A 23458-nucleotide genomic window follows, 5' to 3' on the forward strand; every position below is an offset into this window, starting at 1 on the left:
GCAGTAGAGAAGCTTCTCTCAGATGGCGCACTGGACGCTGGAATGCAGTGCACGAAGTATGTGAGTTTGGAAAGACGCGGATAGACTTTTTCACATCCATGCCACCAAGCCATCAGGTCGATGCCTTCCGAAAATTGAACTTATCATTCGTATATCTGAGAAATTCATCTGATGCAACGTCAAGATCTCTCGTCGATTCATCTTCTGAGTAATCTTCAAATTCATTAAAAAGTACGTCAGACTTATGTTTTTTTGCAGGAATTCCAGATGTTGTTTCCTCCTTATCTATTCACTGTGGACAATTTCTCGCAACATAATTTTTCACTTCCTTTACAACTTCATCTTTTGCGGTACTGCTAAGAAGTTTTAGGTTTTTATATTTTGGATTCAAAAACATTGCAAGTTTATGGGTTACTGTTATGTCCCATTTGCTGATTAAAATAAATTTGGCTGTACTCTTTAAATCCATCAGAAATGGGCTGTTGCCATCATTTTTTTCAAGGAAGGAGAGAAGTTTTAACTTCCACAACACACATAAATAAAGTGTAGGGGCTTTGGAGGCTTCGAGATCGCAAGAAGCTATTTTAAATGGTGTCAGAAAGATTATTATATCTTCCAACATCATCTTGTCTATAGAATCAATCAAATTATCATGATTTTTCTCTGACAAAATTGACAGAACTTCAAACCATTGTGAATTAATAGACTCAAACATATCCAATTTACTGTTCCATTATGTGTGTTTACCTCCTTTCAATGACTTCTGAAGGCAATTCTGAAGACCAGATCTTTTAAAGAAAGCTGTGATAGCTCGTCAGGAATATATTAGTCGCTGCACGTCACTCTTCTCATCATTCACGTCTCCTCGAGTTGTGTGCTCCAGCACAGTATTAAGAATGTGTGCTGAGCATGAGAGCCTCCTGTATTGGCGAAGTGCTGCCACAATATTTGGACTTCTATCCGTAATGAACACGCTGTTATTCACAGCACTGAATAAATCGAACGACCGTAGTATCTTAATTAATGCAAGTTTAATGTTTTCTCCTGTTTTTTTAATCTCACTCTCAAAATTTCTGATGCACAACACTCGATCCTCAAGTTTCACTCCTTCATAATTAACATAATGTGCAGTCACTCCCATATAGTTTATTTTACAGTACGAATCAGTCCATAAATCGACAGTTAGTGCTCCACCTATATCTCTGAATATATTCTTCACTTCTGCGGAGACAGTTTCACGCAGACGATCGGCCATTTCCTTCAAATTTCTGGATATGGTGGTTGGATGAGGTAGCAGTTCCTTAGCACTCACTGCACCGTACTTGGCCCCCACATCAATAAGAAACTGTGCCGTCTTGAGAAACCCAGATCCAGACGCAACTTCGAATGGTAAAATTACTTTGCTGACAAGATTGATAAGTTTTTCTGTCGCGGCTGTCTTCAAATTTGCCAGAACTTCAGGAACTTTCACGTCTCTCTTGGTATTTAAATAAATAATTATGCTATGCTGGCCGCTGGTGGCCGAGCGGTTCTAGGCGCTTCAGTCTGGAAACACGCGACCGCTACCGTCGCAGATTCGAATCCTGCCTCGGGCATGGATGTGTGTGATGTCCTTAGGTTAGTTCGGTCTAAGTAGTTCTAAGTTCTAGGGGACTAATGACCTCAGATGTTAAGTCCCATAGCGCTCAGAGCCATTTGAACCAATTATGCTACTTTGTCCTGCCTCACACGAATGTTTTAGCAAATTTGAAGTTCCACTTTTGTGTCCAGTGTAGCAATATACTTTTTTACGTGCAAAACAAGCCACTATATCTTTTATCTTTTCGTTGCCATCAAATACGTATCCGAATTTTTTCCAAATTGGCGATTTCAATTTTGTTCCTTCACTAATGTAAAATCACCTTTTTTCACCTTACACGAAATTGTATCCATCGATATGGTGTTCATTTGAAGAAAGAACTCTCACTGATATTTGCTACGATGGTGGTTGGATGAGGTAGCAGTTCCTCTGCTTGTGTCTGTATATGTGTGGATGGATATGTGTGTGCGTGCGAGTTTATACCCGTCCTTTTTTCGCCCTAAGGTAAGTCTTTCCGCTCCCGGGATTGGAATGACTCCTTACCCTCTCCCTTAAAACCCACATCCTTTCGTCTTTCCCTCTCCTTCTCTCTTTCCTGATGAGGCAACAGTTTGTTGCGAAAGCTTGAATTTTGTGTGTATGTTTGTGTTTGTTTGTGTGTCTATCGACCTGCCAGCGCTTTCGTTCGGTAAGTCACCTCATCTTTGTTTTTATATATAATTTTTCCCACGTGGAATGTTTCCCTCTATTTTTTTTTTATATATATATATATATATATATATATATATATATATATATATATATATATATATACACACACACACAAAGATGATGTGACTTACCATACAAAAGCGCTGGCAGGTCGATAGAAACACAAACAAACACATACATACACACAAAATTCTAGCTTTCGCAACCAATGGTTGCTTCGTCAGGAAAGAGGGAAAGAGAGGGAAAGACGAAAGGATTTGGGTTTTAAGGAGTCATTCCAATCCCGGGAGCGGAAAGACTTACCTTAGGGGGGAAAAAAGGACGGGTATACACACACACACACACACACACACACACACACACACACACACACATATATCCATCCACACATATACAGACACAAGCAGACATATACAGAGGCAAAGAGTTTGGGCAGAGATGTCAGTCGAGGCGGAAGTGCAGAGGCAAAGATGTTGTTGAATGACAGGTGAGGTATGAGTGGCGGCAACTTGAAATTAGCGGAGATTGAGGCCTGGTGGATAACGGGAAGAGAGGATATATTGAAGGGCAAGTTCCCATCTCCGGAGTTAGGATAGGTTGGTGTTAGTGGGAAGTATCCAGATAACCCGGACGGTGTAACGCTGTGCCAAGATTTGCTGGCTGTGCACCAGGGGATGTTTAGCCACAGGGTGATCCTCATTACCAACAAACACTGTCTGCCTGTGTCCATTCATGCGAATGGACAGTTTGTTGCTGGTCATTCCCACATAGAATGCGTCACAGTGTAGGCAGGTCAGTTGGTAAATCACGTGGGTGCTTTCACACGTGGCTCTGCCTTTGATCGTGTACACCTTCCGGGTTACAGGACTGGAGTAGGTGGTGGTGGGAGGGTGCATGGGACTGGTTTCACACCGGGGGCGGTTACAAGGGTAGGAGCCAGAGGGTAGGGAAGGTGGTTTGGGGATTTCTGACAACAGCTTTCGCATCCCGCTACTACCCTCCCAACCTGGTACAGAAGCAAATAACCAGAGCCACTTCCTCATCCTCTCAAACCCAGAACCTCCCACAGAAGAAACACAAAAGTGCCCCACTTGTGACAGGATACTTTCCGGGACTGGATCAGACTCTGAATGTGGCTCTCCAGCAGGGATACGACTTCCCCAAATCCTGCCCTGAAATGAGATCCATCCTTCATGAAATCCTCCCCACTCGACCAAGAGTGTCTTTCCGCCGTCCACCTAACCTTCGTAACCTCTTAGTTCATCCCTATGAAATCCCCAAACCACCTTCCCTACCCTCTGGCTCCTACCCTTGTAACCGCCCCCGGTGTAAAACCTGTCCCATGCACCCTCCCACCACCACCTACTCCAGTCCTGTAACCCGGAAGGTGTACACGATCAAAGGCAGAGCCACGTGTGAAAGCACCCACGTGATTTACCAACTGACCTGCCTACACTGTGACGCATTCTATGTGGGAATGACCAGCAACAAACTGTCCATTCGCATGAATGGACACAAGCAGACAGTGTTTGTTGGTAATGAGGATCACGCTGTGGCTAGACATGCCTTGGTGCACGGCCAGCACCTCTTCGCATAGTGTTACACCGTCCGGGTTATCTGGATACTTCCCACTAACACCAACCTATCCGAACTCCGGAGATGGGAACTTGCTCTTCAATATATCCTCTCTTCCCGTTATCCACCAGGCCTCAATCTCCGCTAATTTCAAGTTGCCGCCACTCATACCTCACCTGTCATTCAACAACATCTTTGCCTCTGCACTTCCGCCTCGACTGACATCTCTGCCCAAACTCTTTGCCTCTGTATATGTCTGCTTGTGTCTGTATATGTGTGGATGAATATGTGTGTGTGTGTGTGTGTGTGTGTGTGTGTGTGTGTGCGCGAGTGTATACCCGTCCTTTTTTCCCCCTAAGGTAAGTCTTTCCGCTCCCGGGATTGGAATGACTCCTTACCCCTCTCCCTTAAAACCCAAATCCTTTCGTCTTTCCCTCTCCTTCCCTCTTTCCTGACGAAGCAACTGTTGGTTGCGAAAGCTAGTATTTTGTGTGTATGTTTGTGTTTGTTTGTGTGTCTATCGACGTGCCAGCGCTTTCGTTTGGTAAGTCACATCATCTTTGTTTTTAGATATATTTTTCCCATGTGGAATGTTTCCCTCTATTAATTCATATACACTCCTGGAAATTGAAATAAGAACACCGTGAATTCATTGTCCCAGGAAGGGGAAACTTTATTGACACATTCCTGGGGTCAGATACATCACATGATCACACTGACAGAACCACAGGCACATAGACACAGGCAACAGAGCATGCACAATGTCGGCACTAGTACAGTGTATATCCACCTTTCGCAGCAATGCAGGCTGCTATTCTCCCATGGAGACGATCGTAGAGATGCTGGATTTAGTCCTATGGAACGGCTTGCTATGCCATTTCCACCTGGCGCCTCAGTTGGACCAGCGTTCGTGCTGGACGTGCAGACCGCGTGAGACGACGCTTCATCCAGTCCTAAACATGCTCAATGGGGGACAGATCCGGAGATCTTGCTGGCCAGGGTAGTTGACTTACACCTTCTAGAGCACGTTGGGTGGCATGGGATACATGCGGACGTGCATTGTCCTGTTGGAACAGCAAGTTCCCTTGCCGGTCTAGGAATGGTAGAACGATGGGTTCGATGACGGTTTGGATGTACCGTGCACTATTCAGTGTCCCCTCGACGATCACCAGTGGTGTACGGCCAGTGTAGGAGATCGCTCCCCACACCATGATGCCGGGTGTTGGCCCTGTGTGCCTCGGTCGTATGCAGTCCTGATTGTGGCGCTCACCTGCACGGCGCCAAACACGCATATGACTGTCATTGGCACCAAGGCAGAAGCGACTCTCATCGCTGAAGACGACACGTCTCCATTCGTCCCTCCATTCACGCCTGTCGCGACACCACTGGAGGCGGGCTGCACGATGTTGGGGCGTGAGCGGAAGACGGCCTAACGGTGTGCGGGACCGTAGCCCAGCTTCATGGAGACGGTTGCGAATGGTCCTCGCCGATACCCCAGGAGCAACAGTGTCCCTAATTTGCTGGGAAGTGGCGGTGCGGTCCCCTACGGCACTGCGTAGGATCCTACGGTCTTGGCGTGCATCCGTGCGTAGCTGCGGTCCGGTCCCAGGTCGACGGGCACGTGCACCTTCCGCCGACCACTGGCGACAACATCGATGTACTGTGGAGACCTCACGCCCCACGTGTTGAGCAATTCGGCGGTACGTCCACCCGGCCACCCGCATGCGCACTATACGCCCTCGCTCAAAGTCCGTCAACTGCACATACGGTTCACGTCCACGCTGTCGCGGCATGCTACCAGTGTTAAAGACTGCGATGGAGCTCCGTATGCCACGGCAAACTGGCTGACACTGACGGCGGCGGTGCACAAATGCTGCGCAGCTAGCGCCATTCGACGGCCAACACCGCGGTTCCTGGTGTGTCCGCTGTGCCGTGCGTGTGATCATTGCTTGTACAGCCCTCTCGCAGTGTCCGGAGCAAGTATGGTGGGTCTGACACACCGGTGTCAATGTGTTCTTTTTTCCATTTCCAGGAGTGTATATTTTGCTACTCATCTGCATCAACTTACACTTTTCTTTTGAGCTAGCTGCCATTCAACACGCCAACAGCAAATTTTGTCTAAGTGATCTTGTATATTCCTACAGTCACTCAATCTTGACACCTTACTATACACCACAGCATCATCAGCAAACAACTGCAGATCACTGCCCACCTTGTCCACCATATCATTTATATAGAGAACACAGTGGTATTATCATACTGGGGCACTCCTGATGATACCCTTGTCTCTGATGAATACTCGCTTTCGAGGACAATGTACTAGGTTTTATGACTTAAAAAAAGCCTTAATGCCACTCACATATCTGTAAAACTATTCCATACACTTGTACCTTCGTTAACAGCCTGCAGTGGGGCATCATGTCAAATGTTCTCCAGAAAACTAGAAATATGAAATCTGCCTGTTGCCCATCATCCATAGTTCGCATTATATCACGTGCGAAAAGGACAGGCTGAGTTTTGCACAAGCTGAGTTTTGCACAAGTGATGCTTTCTAAAACCATGATGATTTATAGACATAGGCTTCTCGGCCTTTAAAAATAATAATAATAATAATAATAATAATATTCAAACTGAGAATAAGTTCAAGGATTCTGCAGAAAACTGAAGTTAAGGATATTGGTCTGTAATTTTGCACGTCCATTTGAGCCTGATATGCATCTGTTCTGTAGAGATCATCACTCAAACTTTTGCAGGACTCAGTGGAATGCTGCAAGTAATGAGAAGGGGTACTACATTTGTAATGCGGGGATAGGTTAAGAATTTGGGTCTGATGAGGGGCGAGCTGGGGTAGTCCATGCAGTTGTGATGACCACTGTGTCTGGAGAGTGCAGTGGCCATCATATGTGCCTATAAAGCAGGAGACCTGGGTTCAAATCTTGATCCAGCACAAATTTTCAACCTTCCCCATCGATTTAAATCAATGCCCACTTGCAGCCAATGTCTGCAATTCCTTTAAGTCCTAACCCAAAATCATTTCTGCTGGAGAACTCTTCCTCCATGAACAATTTTTTATTTAAAAACTGATAGCCAATAAGAAATACACCTAGTTTTTTTAAATGTTGTTGATGAATTCATGAGTAGTACATAAAAAATAATAATGTTAGTTAATGTTAACACTAATGATGCATACATAGCCTGTAAATTGACTCATTCCACACCATTTCGATAAAAGAATCATTCAATTTATCTGTGGAAAATGTAAATATCTAGCTAACTATGTATCTAACTAGTGATTAGTAGGGTCACATAGGCAGGTTCTTAATAAATTTGACTCGGTATTGTAGTGACAGAAATAACATGACGTGCCCACTCAGTCCTTGAAGTTTCATATTGTTTCCTCTTCCCCTTCTGGGTGCTTCACTTTTCTTGTCAGGCACTTTATTTGTGCAAAATAAAATGTTTTCTATTGTTATTTTTGTAAAATCTGAAAAGTTGACCCATCAAATGCTTTGATTCTCTTTTATTCATATTGGACCTCAGTGTGTGATTCACTTCCATGCACTTCTGTGCACCAGTTGTGCATTTGCAGAACTTTCATTCTCTGATTAAGACCACTGTTAGATACTACAAAATTTCTGTTGCAAGGATTGCTCACATTGCCTTTGCTAGTCGACTTCTTACACCCTCCCAGCTTCTTTCGTGCTGCATCATTTTGCCTCCAAGGCAGCAGAATTCTTTCACTTCATCTACTGTACGATCCCAAGCTTTGGTATTTACTGTCACTAACCTCTTTCCTGGAGTCCTCAATATTGTTGTCTTTTTATGGTTTACTCTCAGTCCATAATTGTCATCATTAGACTCTTCATTCCATTCAACAGATGCAGTTATTCTTCCTCACTGTCACAGAAGGTAGCAACATTATCGGAAAATCATATTATTGATGTTTTTTCACCCTGAATTTTAAACCCAATTCTGAGCTTTTTTTTATACCTTCATTACATAGTCAATATACAGGTTAGGTTGGAAAGTTTACCGTGTTTTATGCAGTCTTAATCTCAGCACTCATTTGGTGGTCCGTCTTACTGTTACCACATTGTGTTTGTATATACTATTTTCAGCACCTTTTTCCTGGAGTCTGTCCTCATTTTCTGAGAATTTCAAGCATTTGCACCATTGTACACTCTTCAATGCTTTTTTTAGGTCAACAAATTATAAAAGAGTGGCTTGATTGTCCTGAAGTCTTCAACTATTTACAAATGAAACGGCAGAACGGCCTCCTCTGACCTTTACCTCTCCTAAAGCCAAACTGGTCATCATGCAACCGATTTTTAATTTCAGTGACAAGAGACAGTGGTCATATGTGTGTGTGTGTGTGTGTGTGTGTGTGTGTGTGTGTGTGTGTGTGTGTGTGTGTGTCACCCTTTTCATAAGATTTTTAATTTTCAGTTCTAGTCTTTTGTGTATTATTCTGGTTAGCAACAAGAATGGGTAAACTGTCAAACTGATTGTGAGATGTTCCCCGCAGTTATCTGTTCTTGTCGTGGTAGGGATTTTGTGGGCAATACCCTTCCAAAAGTCTTACAGTAGGACTCCAGTCACATAGATCCTGCAGACTAACGTGAGTAATTGTTCTTTTACTACTAACATTAATGATTTTAGAAATTCAAGGTATGCTACTTCTGTCCTGTGTGACTACAAATCTTCCATATCTCTCTAGATATTTTCATGTGGTTTCTTCCTAAGTTTGGACAGTATTCGCTGTATTAGACTACTACTTGTATCTCAGTGCAAACAGTATACACACTAATTTCTACGTGCACATCGTATTATTTCAGTGTGTGACAAGAGTGAGAGATGCCTAGGTAATGTATAGAATGCTTGATGGTTTTAGGCAAACTATGAAATATAAGTTTTTTTGTGAAAATGGTACATACTTTTTCTAGGCATTCTACACAATTCCGAGGCATTATACAGAATTACCAGTACCACTTACACAAAGCATTAAAAGGGCACAAGATGAGAAGTCTTTATTAATTAATATGCATTTGAAACTGAAAGAACAAAACTAAGAAATAAAGCACAGGATATACTTAACAGAAAACAATAAAAGTAGAACTGAGATTGAAGTACTTGTTACAGTTAGTAATTATTTTTCTTCTTCACAAAAAAGCACTTTAAATTTTGGCAATTTCATCTTGTCCATACATTTCATGACTTAAAGAAAAATGTAAGCAGTATGTTGTTACTGGTAAAACACAAAGCAGAACTGGCATGACCTACTTGTTGCAGCAGGGAAGGCTAGAATGACATTTCGAATTGCCCTTAATTTTCTTTTTGATGCAAAGGCATTCCATATTTTGGCATTTCATGTTGCACGTACACCTGACGAATATCAAATATTTTTGGCACTTCCTGCGGACTGAGAATGAGCTGCTGATCGGAGAGATCTTTCATAATCAGGAACGTCTTCAGTCTAATTAAGTTCTTTGGAAATTGGTGAATTCTGATCTTTCTTAAAGCTGCTTCCAGATTCCTTCACCAATTCCAAGTCAGCAAAAGCCAACAACCGTCAACAGACTGTGTGAGTCACCCAGCCTTTTGTTGAAGTCAGGAATCAGGAATCGCACAGTGTCACCCAAAGCCACAGGAGAATTTTTTTTGTCAGAATCCCTTTTCATTTTTTGGCTTGAATCTCAAGGTTCAATGCTGATTCTATTGTATTCTGGATAGCTTTCTCAAAACTGAATCATGGCACAAAATGCTGACTCCATGACCTTCTATTTTGTCGCCATCATCATCTTTAGGAAAATGTCCACAGATGGCATGAAAGTTTCACACATGCTTTTGACATGTATGAGCAGCACTGGTTTCTATTAAGATATCACAGAAAGAAGAATTTTCGGTAACCACAGAAATGGAAGGCTCTTCGATAACCATGGCTTCATCACTGTTTTGGTTTCCTCCATCATGGATTGCATTCTTATCTGTGTCTTCTGCAGGGAGCTGTGCCTCTTGCATTGATTCATTTTGTCTTTCTTTCTGCTGTTGGTTTTTTTTATGCTCTCCATTATTTTTTCCAGCTCCTCCTCAGTATCTGTGTCTTGTAAAACATTGTCAAGAAGGAACGATGTTGCGAGACCTAACTTTGCAGCCAAACAGAGCTTTGTATGGCAACCTGTTAATCCTAGAATGAAAAGCTCTGTTTTTCATAAGTTGGATGAACTGCAGCCCATCACTCCAGCAGCTAACTTTTCATCTTGTATCCAAGCACGCAACATATTTTCAGTGTCCTAGTTTGCTCTTTCGATGTGCCCCTGACTTTGTGAGTGGTGCCGCTTACTGTGGACAATCTTCAAAGTGGTCCAGTACTCCTTTAGGCTGCTTATCACAGTGTTTTCAAATTCCCTGCTGTTATTAGACTGTAGAATCATTGAAGCATGAAGTAAATTAAATATGTTGATGAGGTTGTAGACTGCTTCTTCTCCTCTCTTTGATTTCAAAGCCCTGAGGACTACAAACTTAGTGAGATGATCTTGGTAAACCATTATAAACTTGTACACTCTTATCAGGATGGGACTGGAAGTCAATGAGATCAATGTAACAATGGGAATTTATTTCTGAAAAAAAAGAAAAAGAAAAAAAATTGGCTTGTCCTCAACATCTTTTTTAATACGTTTTTGTTTCTTCTGGCAGGGCTCACAAAGATAAATGTGCAGCTCATTATCATGACGGGTAATTCTCTTATACTTGGGTGAAAGTTCTTTCAGTATTCTATCCCATCCTCCATGACCAATAGCCAAAAGGGTTGTAAGAAGTATATTCGATAACTCATAGTTCACATCGCAAAATTGAATAGCGCTCATATTTTATTTAACAGGATAGATCAACTTAGTCTTATTCTTGACCATTATGACGTCATAGTATTTCAGCAGCCAATGGTCTGTGGTTCCTGCTTCATGGTCATCTTAGCCTTCTTCATATCGTTGACTAACTTTTTTCTGTTAGGAAAACACTGTTTTGGAACAATGGGTCTTACTTGAGACAGTTCATTGCAGAAATGTCGTTACTTGTCAGCATGGTGTGATACCTGTCCCTGTCTTGGTACTACACTTGCTTCCGACATGGTGATACAAGAACAACAGGAAACGATGACAGAAGAGCGTCTGTGGAACGTCAGCTGGATGCTGTACACTGGAGGACTATTATGGCGATATCCATGGTGTGATAGTTGAACATCATACAACAATACGCTGTCTTCACAACTGTTAAACAAAGACCTGAACATTGCTGCAGACAGTGGTGTCGGGGGGAAAAAATGGTAGGATTAGGCGTGTTGTATGTTTTGCCATCAACTAATGTGGCAAAGTATACAACGCCTAGACAATGTATAAAATATGAGTCTTTTTCAAACTCTGATGTTCGATTCTAGGCCAGATTTCACACAATGCCAGTAACATATACAATAGTAAATGTTCATCATTCTATGATTTATTGTAAAATAAAATTGATATCATGTACACTATCTGGTCAGAAGTTTCCAGATACCTGTCTCTAATGCAGAGTTGTCCACTGGCTGTCATGTGAAGTGGACAGTCCACTCTAAAAGGAGGCAGGGAGTATTGTGTTGTTGGAAGAGAGGTAGTTACAGCAGAAAGGGCCTAACAGCAGAGTTCAGTGGCTTTGGAAGCAGAACAGTCATTGGATTTTACCTGAGTAACATATCAATCACAAACATTTCAACACTTCTGAAGCTGCCCAAGTTGACTGAAGGTAATGTAATTGTAAAGTGGAAACACAAAGGACCAACCGCAGCTAAACCAAACCAGCCAGACCCCATGTACTGATGGACAGGGACTGTCAAGCATCGTATAATGTGGTTCTCAAAAATCACAGTAAACCAAACAATGGAAAATCCAGGACGGAACGTAACAACACCATGAAAAGGATAGTTGCTACTCACCATATAGTGGAGATGCTAAGTCACAGATAGGCACAACAAAAAAACTGTCAGAAAGTGAGCTTTCAAACAACAAGGCCTTCATAAAAAGCAAACAACACACACACACACACACATATATATATATATATATATATATATATATATATATATATATATATATGATGAGGCAACAGTTTGTTGCGAAAGCTGAATTTCGTGTGTATGTTTGTGTGTCTATCGACCTGCCAGCACTTTCGTTCGGTAAGTCACACATCTGTGTTTTTAGATACATATATATATACTCTCCTGGAAATGGAAAAAAGAACACATTGACACAGGCGTGTCAGACCCACCATACTAGCTCCGGACACTGCGAGAGGGCTGTACAAGCAATGATCACACGCACGGCACAGCGGACACACCAGGAACCGCGGTGTTGGCCGTCGAATGGCGCTAGCTGCGCAGCATTTGTGCACCGCCGCCGTCAGTGTCAGCCAGTTTGCCGTGGCATACGGAACTCCATCGCAGTCTTTAACACTGGTAGCATGCCGCGACAGCGTGGACGTGAACCGTATGTGCAGTTGACGGACTTTGAGCGAGGGCGTATAGTGGGCATGCGGGAGGCCGGGTGGATGTACCGCCGAATTGCTCAACACGTGGGGCGTGAGGTCTCCACAGTACATCGATGTTGTCGCCAGTGGTCGGCGGAAGGTGCACGTGCCCGTCGACCTGGGACCGGACCGCAGCGACGCACGGATGCACGCCAAGACCATAGGATCCTACGCAGTGCCGTAGGGGACCGCACCGCCACTTCCCAGCAAATTAGGGACACTGTTGCTCCTGGGGTATCGGCGAGGACCATTCGCAACTGTCTCCATGAAGCTGGGCTACAGTCCCGCACACCGTTAGGCCGTCTTCCGCTCACGCCCCAACATCGTGCAGATCGCCTCCAGTGGTGTCGCGACAGGCGTGAATGGAGGGACGAATGGAGACGTGTCGTCTTCAGCGATGAGAGTCGCTTCTGCCTTGGTGCCAATGATGGTCGTATGCGTGTTTGGCGCCGTGCAGGTGAGCGCCACAATCAGGACTGCATACGACCGAGGCACACAGGGCCAACACCCAGCATCATGGTGTGGGGAGCGATCTCCTACACTGGCCGTACACCACTGGTGATCGTCGAGGGGACACTGAATAGTGCACGGTACATCCAAACCGTCATCGAACCCATCGTTCTACCATTCCTAGACCGGCAAGGGAACTTGCTGTTCCAACAGGACAATGCACGTCCGCATGTATCCCGTGCCACCCAACGTGCTCTAGAAGGTGTAAGTCAACTACCCTGGCCAACAAGATCTCCGGATCTGTCCCCCATTGAGCATGTTTGGGACTGGATGAAGCGTCGTCTCACGCGGTCTGCACGTCCAGCACGAACGCTGGTCCAACTGAGGCGCCAGGTGGAAATGGCATGGCAAGCCGTTCCACAGGACTACATCCAGCATCTCTACGATCGTCTCCATGGGAGAATAGCAGCCTGCATTGCTGCGAAAGGTGGATATACACTGTACTAGTGCCGACATTGTGCATGCTCTGTTGCCTGTGTCTATGTGCCTGTGGTTCTGTCAGTGTGATCATGTGATGTATCTGACCCCAGGAATGTGTCAATAAAGTTTCCCCTTCCTGGGGCAATGAATTCACGGTATTCTTATTTCAATTTCCAGGAGTGTATATATATATGATAGAAAGAAACATTCCACCTGGGAAAAATATATTAAAGAAGATGCTGTGATTTACCAATATTCGTGTGTGTTCGTGTGTTTTTTATTGTGTCTTATCTACCAGCACTTTCCCGTTTGGTAAGTCACATTCCTCGGCAGTGAAGACGGGTAGCCAGAGACTGTGTGTGTGTGTGTGTGTGTGTGTGTGTGTGTGTGTGTGTGTGTGTATGCACAAGCGTGTGTGTGTGTGTGTGTGTGTGTGTGTGTTGTCTATTTTCGACAAAGGCCATGTTGGTTGAAAGCTCACTTTCTGATAGTCTTTTTATTGTGGCTACCTGCGAGTCATCATCCCCACTATATGGTGAGTATCATATTAAATCAGGTGTAAAGAGCCACTCATGAGTTCCAGAGGACTACCAGCAGTCCAGCTAGCACACTGGCTGTGCGTAGAGAGCTAAAAAGAATGGGGGTATAATGCTCAAGCAACCCCTCACATTGATGTAATCAGTGTTAAGCAGTGCTTAAGGTGATGTAAAGAGTTATACCATTAGCCAGTGAATGACTCAAAACAAGTGATTTGAAGTGATGAAATGGTGCTATACAAGGTGGCAAACTGTTTGGCGAAGACATGGAGAGTGTCAGTTGCCATCATGTGTAGAGCCAAGTGTTGAAGTATAGTGAATTTGGTGTTGCAGTCTGGGGGTGTTTCGTGTGGTTAGAGTTTGGCACCCTTATTGCAAATGCTAAATGCGAAAAGATATGAACACATTGCAGCATTGTGTTCTGTGTACAGTAGAGGAACAGTTTGGAGATGATGATTCATTGTATCAGCATGACAAAACAATCTTTCATGAAGTGTATTCTGAGAGACAATGTTTTGTGTACAGTAAAATTCTTGAAATGAACTGGACTGGCAATAGCTCTGTCCTCAACCCAGTGGAACACTTTTTGATGAGTTAGAATGTGGACTTCACTTCAGATCCCTGCCTCTAACGTCACTACTATCTCTGATTTTGGCTGTTGTGGAGGAATGGGCTGTGATTCCTCCACAGACATTCAGACGCCTCAATGAGAGTATCCACAGCAGAATTTAAGCCATTGTTAAGGTCTGCTAACGGATGTCAAGATATTTTTGATCAGATACTGTACACGTATCAATGCTCTTACTGCTCCAGCAGAGGATGTATGAAAATGCACAGAGATATTTTTCTGTCATCAGTGTATCAGAAGCAGGAAGATTTCTGTAACAAGATCATTGGAGTTAGATTTTGCAAGTAAATGCTTTCTGAAGTAGGACACTCCCATTTCCAGGCCCAGGGAAGGAGGCTGCTCCTGATTTCAGCTGTGTTGCATGCATTTGAACTGACAACAAAATTCTCAGTATCTTTACAGGCACTGCAGAACCACCTTCAGCGTACTTCTTTTGCGCATGCATCTGGGATATTTTAAATCCCGCACTTACTTTCCACATTGTGTCGTAGTCTGTGAAATTTTATCCATTCTGCATCTGAGGGACCTTTGGAGTGTTTGAGTGACTTCTGTGGTTGATTGTGCCAATACCTTTTTTATGTGTGATCATTTTGTTAATCGTTTTGAGAAAGTAACTCCATGAAGTGAGCAGATACCTTGTATGCATTTATGACTAGTTTGTGACTACAAGCCACAGTCTTATTGTCTCTAAATTTACTGAACTGTTGATTGATAATTCATTTCAGACACAGACCTTCACAGACATTCTTACATCCTTTTTTTCCTTTCCATTGTACATTAAGAAATTAAATGTGTGTTGGTCCCTTATTTTTCATTGCTGTTGGCACACACCGTATACAATTGTTGAAATGAAGATGTTCATGCAAGTAAATAATTTCCCTCCATAGTCCGAAAACTCACAATCACACACGTTCACAATGTATGTGAGCATACTACATGCAACAATATAAATATTTTCCCTTTTAGCTAAAAAGGTAAGGTGCTGCAGAAAAAGACCCATGAGCCACAGAGCAGAGCACACTAGGTTTCCATTGCACAAAGGAGCTGTAAGGGCTACAGAGCGAAATTCAGTTTCTAACAACAAATGTACCTATGAATAATTTACACTCATCAAACTTTTGACACAGTTAAGGTTACGTATAACTTCAAAAGTCACTTACTTTGTTACAGTTCTGGATTTTTTAGTGAATAACATTAACCGTATGATACATTCATTCCTTGTATATAGCTCTGGTTTACATCATTTTTTAGGTCAAGGTTTTTTTAAGCTGATTCTTAATATTTCATGCATGCTGAACTCAGAAATGTAACTCATTTTGTTGAGTCAGGTGAGGTTTTATTGCTGTTTCACTTTTTGAAATATGGCATTTAATATTTTTAATACAATATATATGCTGATTATGGTTTGAAAACAGTATTGTATTTGGATGAAGTCTGAATTATCTATATAAGATCAAACATCATCATCATTTTATCGAAGGAAGGCTCTTTTCGAGGACTTTCATATGTGTTTTGGATCTGGAATGTCTCTTTTTGAGGCACCAACAGTAGTCCACAAGCATGTGCTCATTCCAGCAACCTTCATACCTCTTCTCCATCACTCTAATATCTCCATGAAAACGCTCACCCTGCTCCACACTATAATCTCCACAGTTGTCAGGGAAGTAATCTAAATGTGAGGTAGGAAAGTGCACCTTTATTGACGTACAAGCACCAAGAACCTGGAAGTTTTGAAGGAGTTCCGTGACAGAATTTTCATATTCCAGGCTCCTATGGTTGCCAAGAAAGTTTTTTGTTATTGATTTTAATGCTAACCAGGCATTCCTCTCTCTGTACCATCCATACTGTCATCTAATTGTGGATCTTTCACGAGCTCCCTGATCTGATGACCATAAAGTTTCACTCCTTTCTCCTGAGTGACTCACAGGAACAGAAGCAATCACATTATGAATTTGGAGTAGTACAGCTTTCAAACTTCTACTTGATGGATCTATGAAAAGCTGCCATTCAGTAGAGATATATGTTATACTCAAAGCTTCAATGAGACCACCAATGTCATGACAGGAAACAAGAGAAACTTCTTCATGTTTCTGAAATACTGTCAAAACTTTTCTTGGAAACCACAGCACCAATAGAAGATTATTCCAGGAGCTGATAACCTATTTCACAAACCTTATGTCAAATCATTCAGTTCAGTGTGGATTAGGGGCTTTGGTTGGTGTGAATCTGAGGGGGGGTGTGATACATATCCCCAACATTCTCTTAATGCGTTTCATGATCTGGGCAGAAAAGTCACTCTGGTTATCAGGAGGTGTTGGAATTGGAATTCCTGTTCTATGAGGCATTGGTCTTATGGCAGATGGCATATCTGGATATTTTAACTCTCTAGCTCTCTTTGTTTTTTTATTTATACCTAAAAGTAAATGTAAATACATTCATTGAATTAATTCAATTAAGACACATTTTCTATTAATTTAAAATGCACTCATAAAGAGATATGTGAAGTTCATGAAAATTAAAGTCATTGACTTACTCTGTAAATTTATCATGCAGAAATAACAGTAGGTAGTGTGATCTCTTCCCCCCTCCAAATCATACATAAAACAAAACTGAGAAACTTCTGTTGGCTTTTGCTCCAGCACCGCAGAGTTTCAAATGTTTTGCTGTATACATATGGTGCAGAGGACTTGTCCTCATCCCCAATTTTAACTCAAAGACACGCATGATACATTTGTTCTCACAAAAGGGCTAATTTTTAACTTCCTATGTCGTGTGATGACTTCTCCTCAAATGTAGCAAAATTGATCAGGATCCTTCTTGCACTTTTGACTCATTTTGTACCAGTGTTGCTATCACTCAGTTCAAGTCATACTAGCCTGCGGGTTGCTACAAGCTAGAAGCAATGTCAGCCCAACCCCCACCTCTCTCTCCTACAGAGTTGCCAGTTCCATCTCTATGGGCAGATTTGTCAGCTATGACTGTGCTTCTAGCATCATTTTGAAGGTCTTTAACAAAATACAGATAATTACAGATATCTTTTCCTCCTTGCTAACTACATTTATTTTAAAATCATATATTTAATGTAGCTATATGATATGTAAATAATTCTGCAAAGTGGTAATAGAATTAAAAATTTCAAACACTTGAATGGCTTATATACCTAACAGGCTACTACCTAAATGTCAGGGTAGAGAAAAAACATGACCTGATTTAGCAAAGTGAGATACATTTTTGAATTCAGCATGCATTAAATATAAAAGCTCATAAAAAAGAAAACCTTGACATAAAAGAAAAGTTTTAAAACACAGACCAGTGTAGCTGTAAAGTGTACCATTTCTCGAAACCACTCACTGTGTGGTAAGCAACCTCAGGTTAACATGTGACTAGGAACTCTTCCTTACATGATACCCAGTCCCCACTCAGACTGTGACTCTCTGTGTAGTGTGCCAACTGCACAAGACAGCTGTCGAACCCCTGGCTTTCGGCTCCAGAGTGGTCATACGTCTGCCACGGCTGTGCCAACCCAAGATTCCCACCAAACACGTCAGACACAACCACCCGGTGGCACACAGTTCCAGGGAGACCACGCTCAGAAATCTGCCTCACCTGAAGAAGCGCTACCACTCACAAGACCCCACCAGATGGCGAAGGCTGCCCCACCTAATGGCTTCCTCTCTACCGTGTGGTGAGTACCATGATCACACGTGCATGTCACAGCACTGGATCTGCATTCCCTATGCACAAATCATTTTTACAAAAAGGCACCATTTTCATGCTCACAAGTACAGCTGTCTTCATCGTAAAGGTTGGTTTGAGCATGGCAGTGCTTTACTGGATAGGACCCTGTTGCCAGTGGTAAATTCTCACCTTGCTCTGACCTCTGCACTTACTTAACGAGCCAGTTATAGGAGAATGAACAGCTTAACGCAGACTCTGAACCACAGAGCAACTAGTAGACATCGTAAAGTTTTGTCACTTTTCGTAGTTTACATGTATTTACATGACAGTGTGATGGGATGCATGTTAAATGCCATCCTTAACATTGTTGACATGCTGTAGTAAGGTGCTTTCATTGGTTTCTTTTAAAGCATTACCTACAGCTGTATCAGTACCCCCAGACAAACAAAAGTCAATTCTGTATTTACGTGCTTATGCACATTATTATTGCATGAATGTAGTCTATAATTCTATAAAGTCAGCTCATGTGAGGCCAACTGAAGAGCATCGTGATTTAGAAGTAGTGGCTTCAGTCACAAAACCTGACAACGGCCCAGAGAGCGGTGTGCTGACCACATGCCACTCCATATCTGCATCCAGTGATGCCTAATGGCTGAGGATGACATGGTGGTTGGTCTGAACAGTTGGACTTTCTGAGGCCTGTTCGGTGTTCAGACAGGGGGGGGGAGGGGGGGAGGGGGGGGGATATGTATTATGGTGTCAATGTGACTATACTATCAATGGTTGTATTTGACTTACATGTGTGAAATTATTGTGAAATGTGTAGAGGATGTTAAGCTTATAGCTCTGCATTTTTATAGATTCAGAGTAACATCACAGATATGCATCCTTCCAAAGATGCACCAGTTCCTGACTTTCTGCAAGCACTTTTAAAGAACTTGATTTTTAACTATCAGCTGTAGAAATAAACCTTTATTCTCTACTGGTTTCGGTCACTTAGACCATCATATCCGGAAGGAAAGGCAAATACTTCATATTTAAGAGTGATTCATCTTCCTCTTAGATGTTTTGAAAGTCTTCAGTGTTACAATGATTGTACATACCCATCTGTTATGTGTTACAACCTTAAAGAGAAATAGATGTATTTGAGATTATGCTATACAATAGATGGACATGTAGAATCATTGTAACATTGAGGACTTTCAAAACATCCAAGAGAGAGATGATTTGGTTTTCCATCTAGTGTATTTGCCTTTTCTTCCAGTAATGTTTATTTGAGTGATCAAAACTGGTAAAGTGATCAAAACTGGTAAAGAAGAAAAGTATATTTATACAACTGATGGTTAAAAATGCAGTTGTTTAAGTATCTGATGACAGTAGAAAATCACCTTATTAAAATATTAATATTGATCCAAAGTATCAGCAGAACTGACAGAGGTCAGAAGAGGGCAAAACATGGAGGTACCCAGGAATAGATAAGAGAAAAGAAAAATGAAGGAAAGGAATATAGAACATACAGGGGCAAGGGGTCGGTGTTGTATGAAAACATATAGGCTCTCCATGTGAGTGCTCAAAAAAGTGTTTTGAGCATATAAGTGAAGAAGACAATGCACATTCTCATAATTTCTGGCAGCTGAATTGCTATGATATGCAAAATGCTTCCTATAAGGTTGTTTATGGTCGAAAAAGTGTTATATATAAAAGACCTTTGAAATTTGTATTTTGGAGATGTTTCACAGTAATGTTTCACTAACTCACCCAGCAAGTAAACAGTGGCAAATCAATTATAACCGGTGTTAAGTGCATTAAGAATACAGTATTCTGTGTAGCATTTACCAGTTTAAAAATATGTCGTTATGGTGTATGTATGTGAAAACAGTGGTGTAGGTGCATTAAAAAATCACATTGGATGCCCATACAATATTTTATTTCTGGGAATGTAATGAAACTTCACTGCATGATTTCTTAAAACACCTAAAATGTCAAACTTCCTGGCAGATTACAACTGTGTGCCCGACCGAGACTCGAACTCGGGACCTTTGCCTTTCGTGGGCAAGTGCTCTACCATCTGAGCTACCGAAGCATGACTCACGCCCGGTCTCACAGCCGCACTTCTGCCAGTATCTCATCTCCTACCTTCCAAACTGCCAGGAAGTTTCATATCAGCGCACACTCCGCTGCAGAGTGAAAATCTCATTCTGGAAACATCCCCCAGGCTGTGGCTAAGCCATGTCTCCGCAATATCCTTTCTTTCAGGAGTGCTAGTTCTGCAAGGTTTGCAGGAGAGCTTCTGTAAAGTTTGGAAGGTAGGAGACGAGATACTGGCAGAAATGAGGCTGTGAGACCAGGCGTGAGTCGTGCTTCGGTAGCTCAGATGGTAGAGCACTTGCCCGCGAAAGACAAAGGTCCCGAGTTCGAGTCTCGGTCGGGCACACAGTTTTAATCTGCCAGGAAGTTTCATACCAGCGCACACTCCGCTGCAGAGTGAAAATTTCATTCTGGACCTAAAATGTCACTTACCATTGTTTACAGGTGAGGTCTCCAAAAACATGTTATATGAAATAATTATTGGTATTTTGAATGGCCACATTTCAAAAAATAGCCATTAGTTGTTCATCATATCCGCTAATGTCTGTCAAAGGGACAGCACCAGCCATACTGCTTTGCACCTGGGGCTCTGGTATAGTCGCAACAGCCAAACAAGTATAAAACAAAACCTTTTGCCAATATAGATCTCACCCTCTGTGTCCCTGTGTTCTTTACTGAGGTACAGAGAATTATATTCTCTAATAATGTTACTTTGTTTGAAACCATAAAATAAATTGAATTTATATATGTCAAAATGAAGATCAGATGAGTAAATTTTTTTGTAAGTGGAGTGGTCCGAACACTTTTTTTTAACGTTTTGTTGTTTTTACTTTTCAAAAGTGACTAGCATTATGACTTCACTTCTAATAGTAAATAAGTGTTTAAATGTAATTTGTTAGAGCCAATAAAATGTGTATTTTGTTGTCCTTAATTTAGCCATTTGTTCAATGTCATTTTATTATTTCTTTCCCATGTAAAGAATAAATGTAACCATGTTAGTTTAAACATAATTGCTATCTGCAGGCTATAAGGTTTGCAAAATACTTGTAGGTGTTTCTTCCTCATAGAAAAACCAAATTTGCTTAGATCCAACTAAACATCAATTTTTATACCGAATTCTCTGTTAAGAAAATAGGAGTCCTGTCTCATTTGACAAAAAGACGTTTCATTCTGTGTGTGAATGTATAATGTATCTAACTCATACAACTGTTTTCTGAGATGTAGGCTTGTGCGTGCACAGCATATCAATGTATGGATGTTTCCCTGCTTCATTTACCATAGGTAAAAGGGTAACTCCAAAGGTTCAGAGTTCAATGTCATTTGTATTAGGATATTTTATGTTTGAAGGTGGGATTTTCACCTTTGTCAGCCCTGTGTGTGTTGTACTTGAAATTAAACTCTGGCTCTATGCTAATTATGAGCTCTGTTCGTACATGTCTGCAACTGGTGGTGTTCACATTATCTTCCTGGTTCACAACTATAATTCCGTCTTTTAAAGTATGCTTTTCTTTATTTGTATATTACAGAGTTTACTATAAACGTTTCATCTAACTAGAGAAACATGTAATGGCTGTTTATTAAAATTTGGCCATACAAAATACCAATAATCAATTCATATAAAATCTTGGAAACATGCCTACTTTTTCTCAATTTCTGAACTGTTCATAATTTTACAGACTGTCTGTAAGCTTGTGATCAGTTTTACGTGCAATATTAGTAGTTATGATAGTGTTCCTCTTCTTTATCAGAAGTTGTTATTGGTGGAAAAGGTGATACTGTTGTCTCCATATACACTGAAGTGTCAAAGAAACTGGTATAGGCATGCGTATTCAAATACATAGATATGTAAACAGGCAGAACATGTCACTGTGGTCGGCAATGCCTACATACGACAACAAGTGTCTGGCGCAGTTATCAGATCAGTTACTGCTGCTAAAATGGCACGTTATCAAGATTTAAGTGAGTTTGCACATGGTGTTATAGTCAGCGCACGAGTAATGGGACACAGCATCTCCAAGGTGGCAATGAAGTGGGGATTTTCCCAAACGACCATTTCACGAGTGTACCATGAATATAAGAAATCCGGTAAAACATCAAATCTCCAAAATCACTGCAGCTAGAAAAAGATCCAGCAAGAATAGCACCAACGACGACTGAAGAGAATCGTTCAATGTGGCCGAAGTGCAACCCATGCACAAATTGCTGCAGATTTCAGCTTTCGGAGTTGTAGACCCACTTTTGTGGACCTGTCAACACCGACATTGGACTATTGATGACTGGAAACATGTTGCCTGGTCAGACAAGTTTTGTTTCAAATTGTATCGAGCGGATAGACATGTATGATATGGAGACAACCTCATGAATCCATGGACCCTGCATGTCAGAGGGGATTGTTAAAGCTGGTGGAGACTCTGTAATGGTGTGGGGCATGTGTAGTTGGAGTGATGTGGGACCCCTGATATGTCTAGATATGACTCTGAGAGGTGACATACATAAGCATTCTGCCTGATCACCTACATCCATTAATGACCATTATGCATTCTGATGGACTTGGGCAACTCTCGCAGGACAATGCAACACTCCACACATCCAGAATCATTACAGAGTGGCTCCAGGAACACTCTTCTGAGTTTCAACACTTCTGCTGGCCACCAAACTTTTAAGGAGAGATTTCTACCCCCTCGTACTCTTATGAATTTATGGACAGCCTTGAGGATTCATGGTGTCAATTCCCTCCAACACTACTTCAGACATTAGCCATGTTGTGTTGCAGTACTTCTATGTGTTCGCAGGGGCCCTACATGATATTAGTCAGGTGCACCAGTTACTTCGGCTCTTCAGTGTATACGTAACATTTGTAAGGAAAGAAATAGGACTGTTGTGAAACGTTCATTGTCTTCAAGATCTCTAATAGCTCCTGCGGTAGAATAATGCGTTAAATCAATCTCTCACTCTGCTTTGGAGTGTGAGATGTTATGAGACCCCTGAATGTTAAACTGTGTTCTAAAAGATGTGTTTTGTAGAACATATAGACATAATTGACAGTTGTTTGGTTGCCACCCGAAAGAAGCATGGCAGCTACAAGCCTCCTGTTGCCGGTGTGTGTGTGTGTGTGTGTGTGTGTGTGTGTGTGTGTGTGTGTGCGTGTGTGTGTGTGTGTGTCGTCATATTGTCAACAGCAGC

At 42.0% G+C, this 23458-nt stretch overlaps 1 protein-coding gene across 6 annotated transcripts in view; it reads left to right on the plus strand.

Moving 5' to 3' along the window:
* The window catches only part of LOC124590578 (poly [ADP-ribose] polymerase tankyrase-2-like), a 108286-nt gene that overhangs the window by 80924 nt on the left and 3904 nt on the right, over positions 1 to 23458 (plus strand). For 4 of the 6 annotated variants that reach the window (XM_047131661.1, XM_047131660.1, XM_047131662.1 and 1 more), the window contains exon 5: positions 17952 to 18194. The exons of the other annotated variants lie outside the window; for them this stretch is intronic. In XM_047131661.1, the coding sequence (XP_046987617.1) occupies positions 17952 to 18194 (243 nt within the window). The remainder of the gene's footprint in view (positions 1 to 17951; positions 18195 to 23458) is intronic. 6 annotated transcript variants of the gene reach the window in all.

Source organism: Schistocerca americana, chromosome 2 (assembly GCF_021461395.2).
Source record: "Schistocerca americana isolate TAMUIC-IGC-003095 chromosome 2, iqSchAmer2.1, whole genome shotgun sequence".
Taxonomy (NCBI): domain Eukaryota; kingdom Metazoa; phylum Arthropoda; class Insecta; order Orthoptera; family Acrididae; genus Schistocerca; species Schistocerca americana.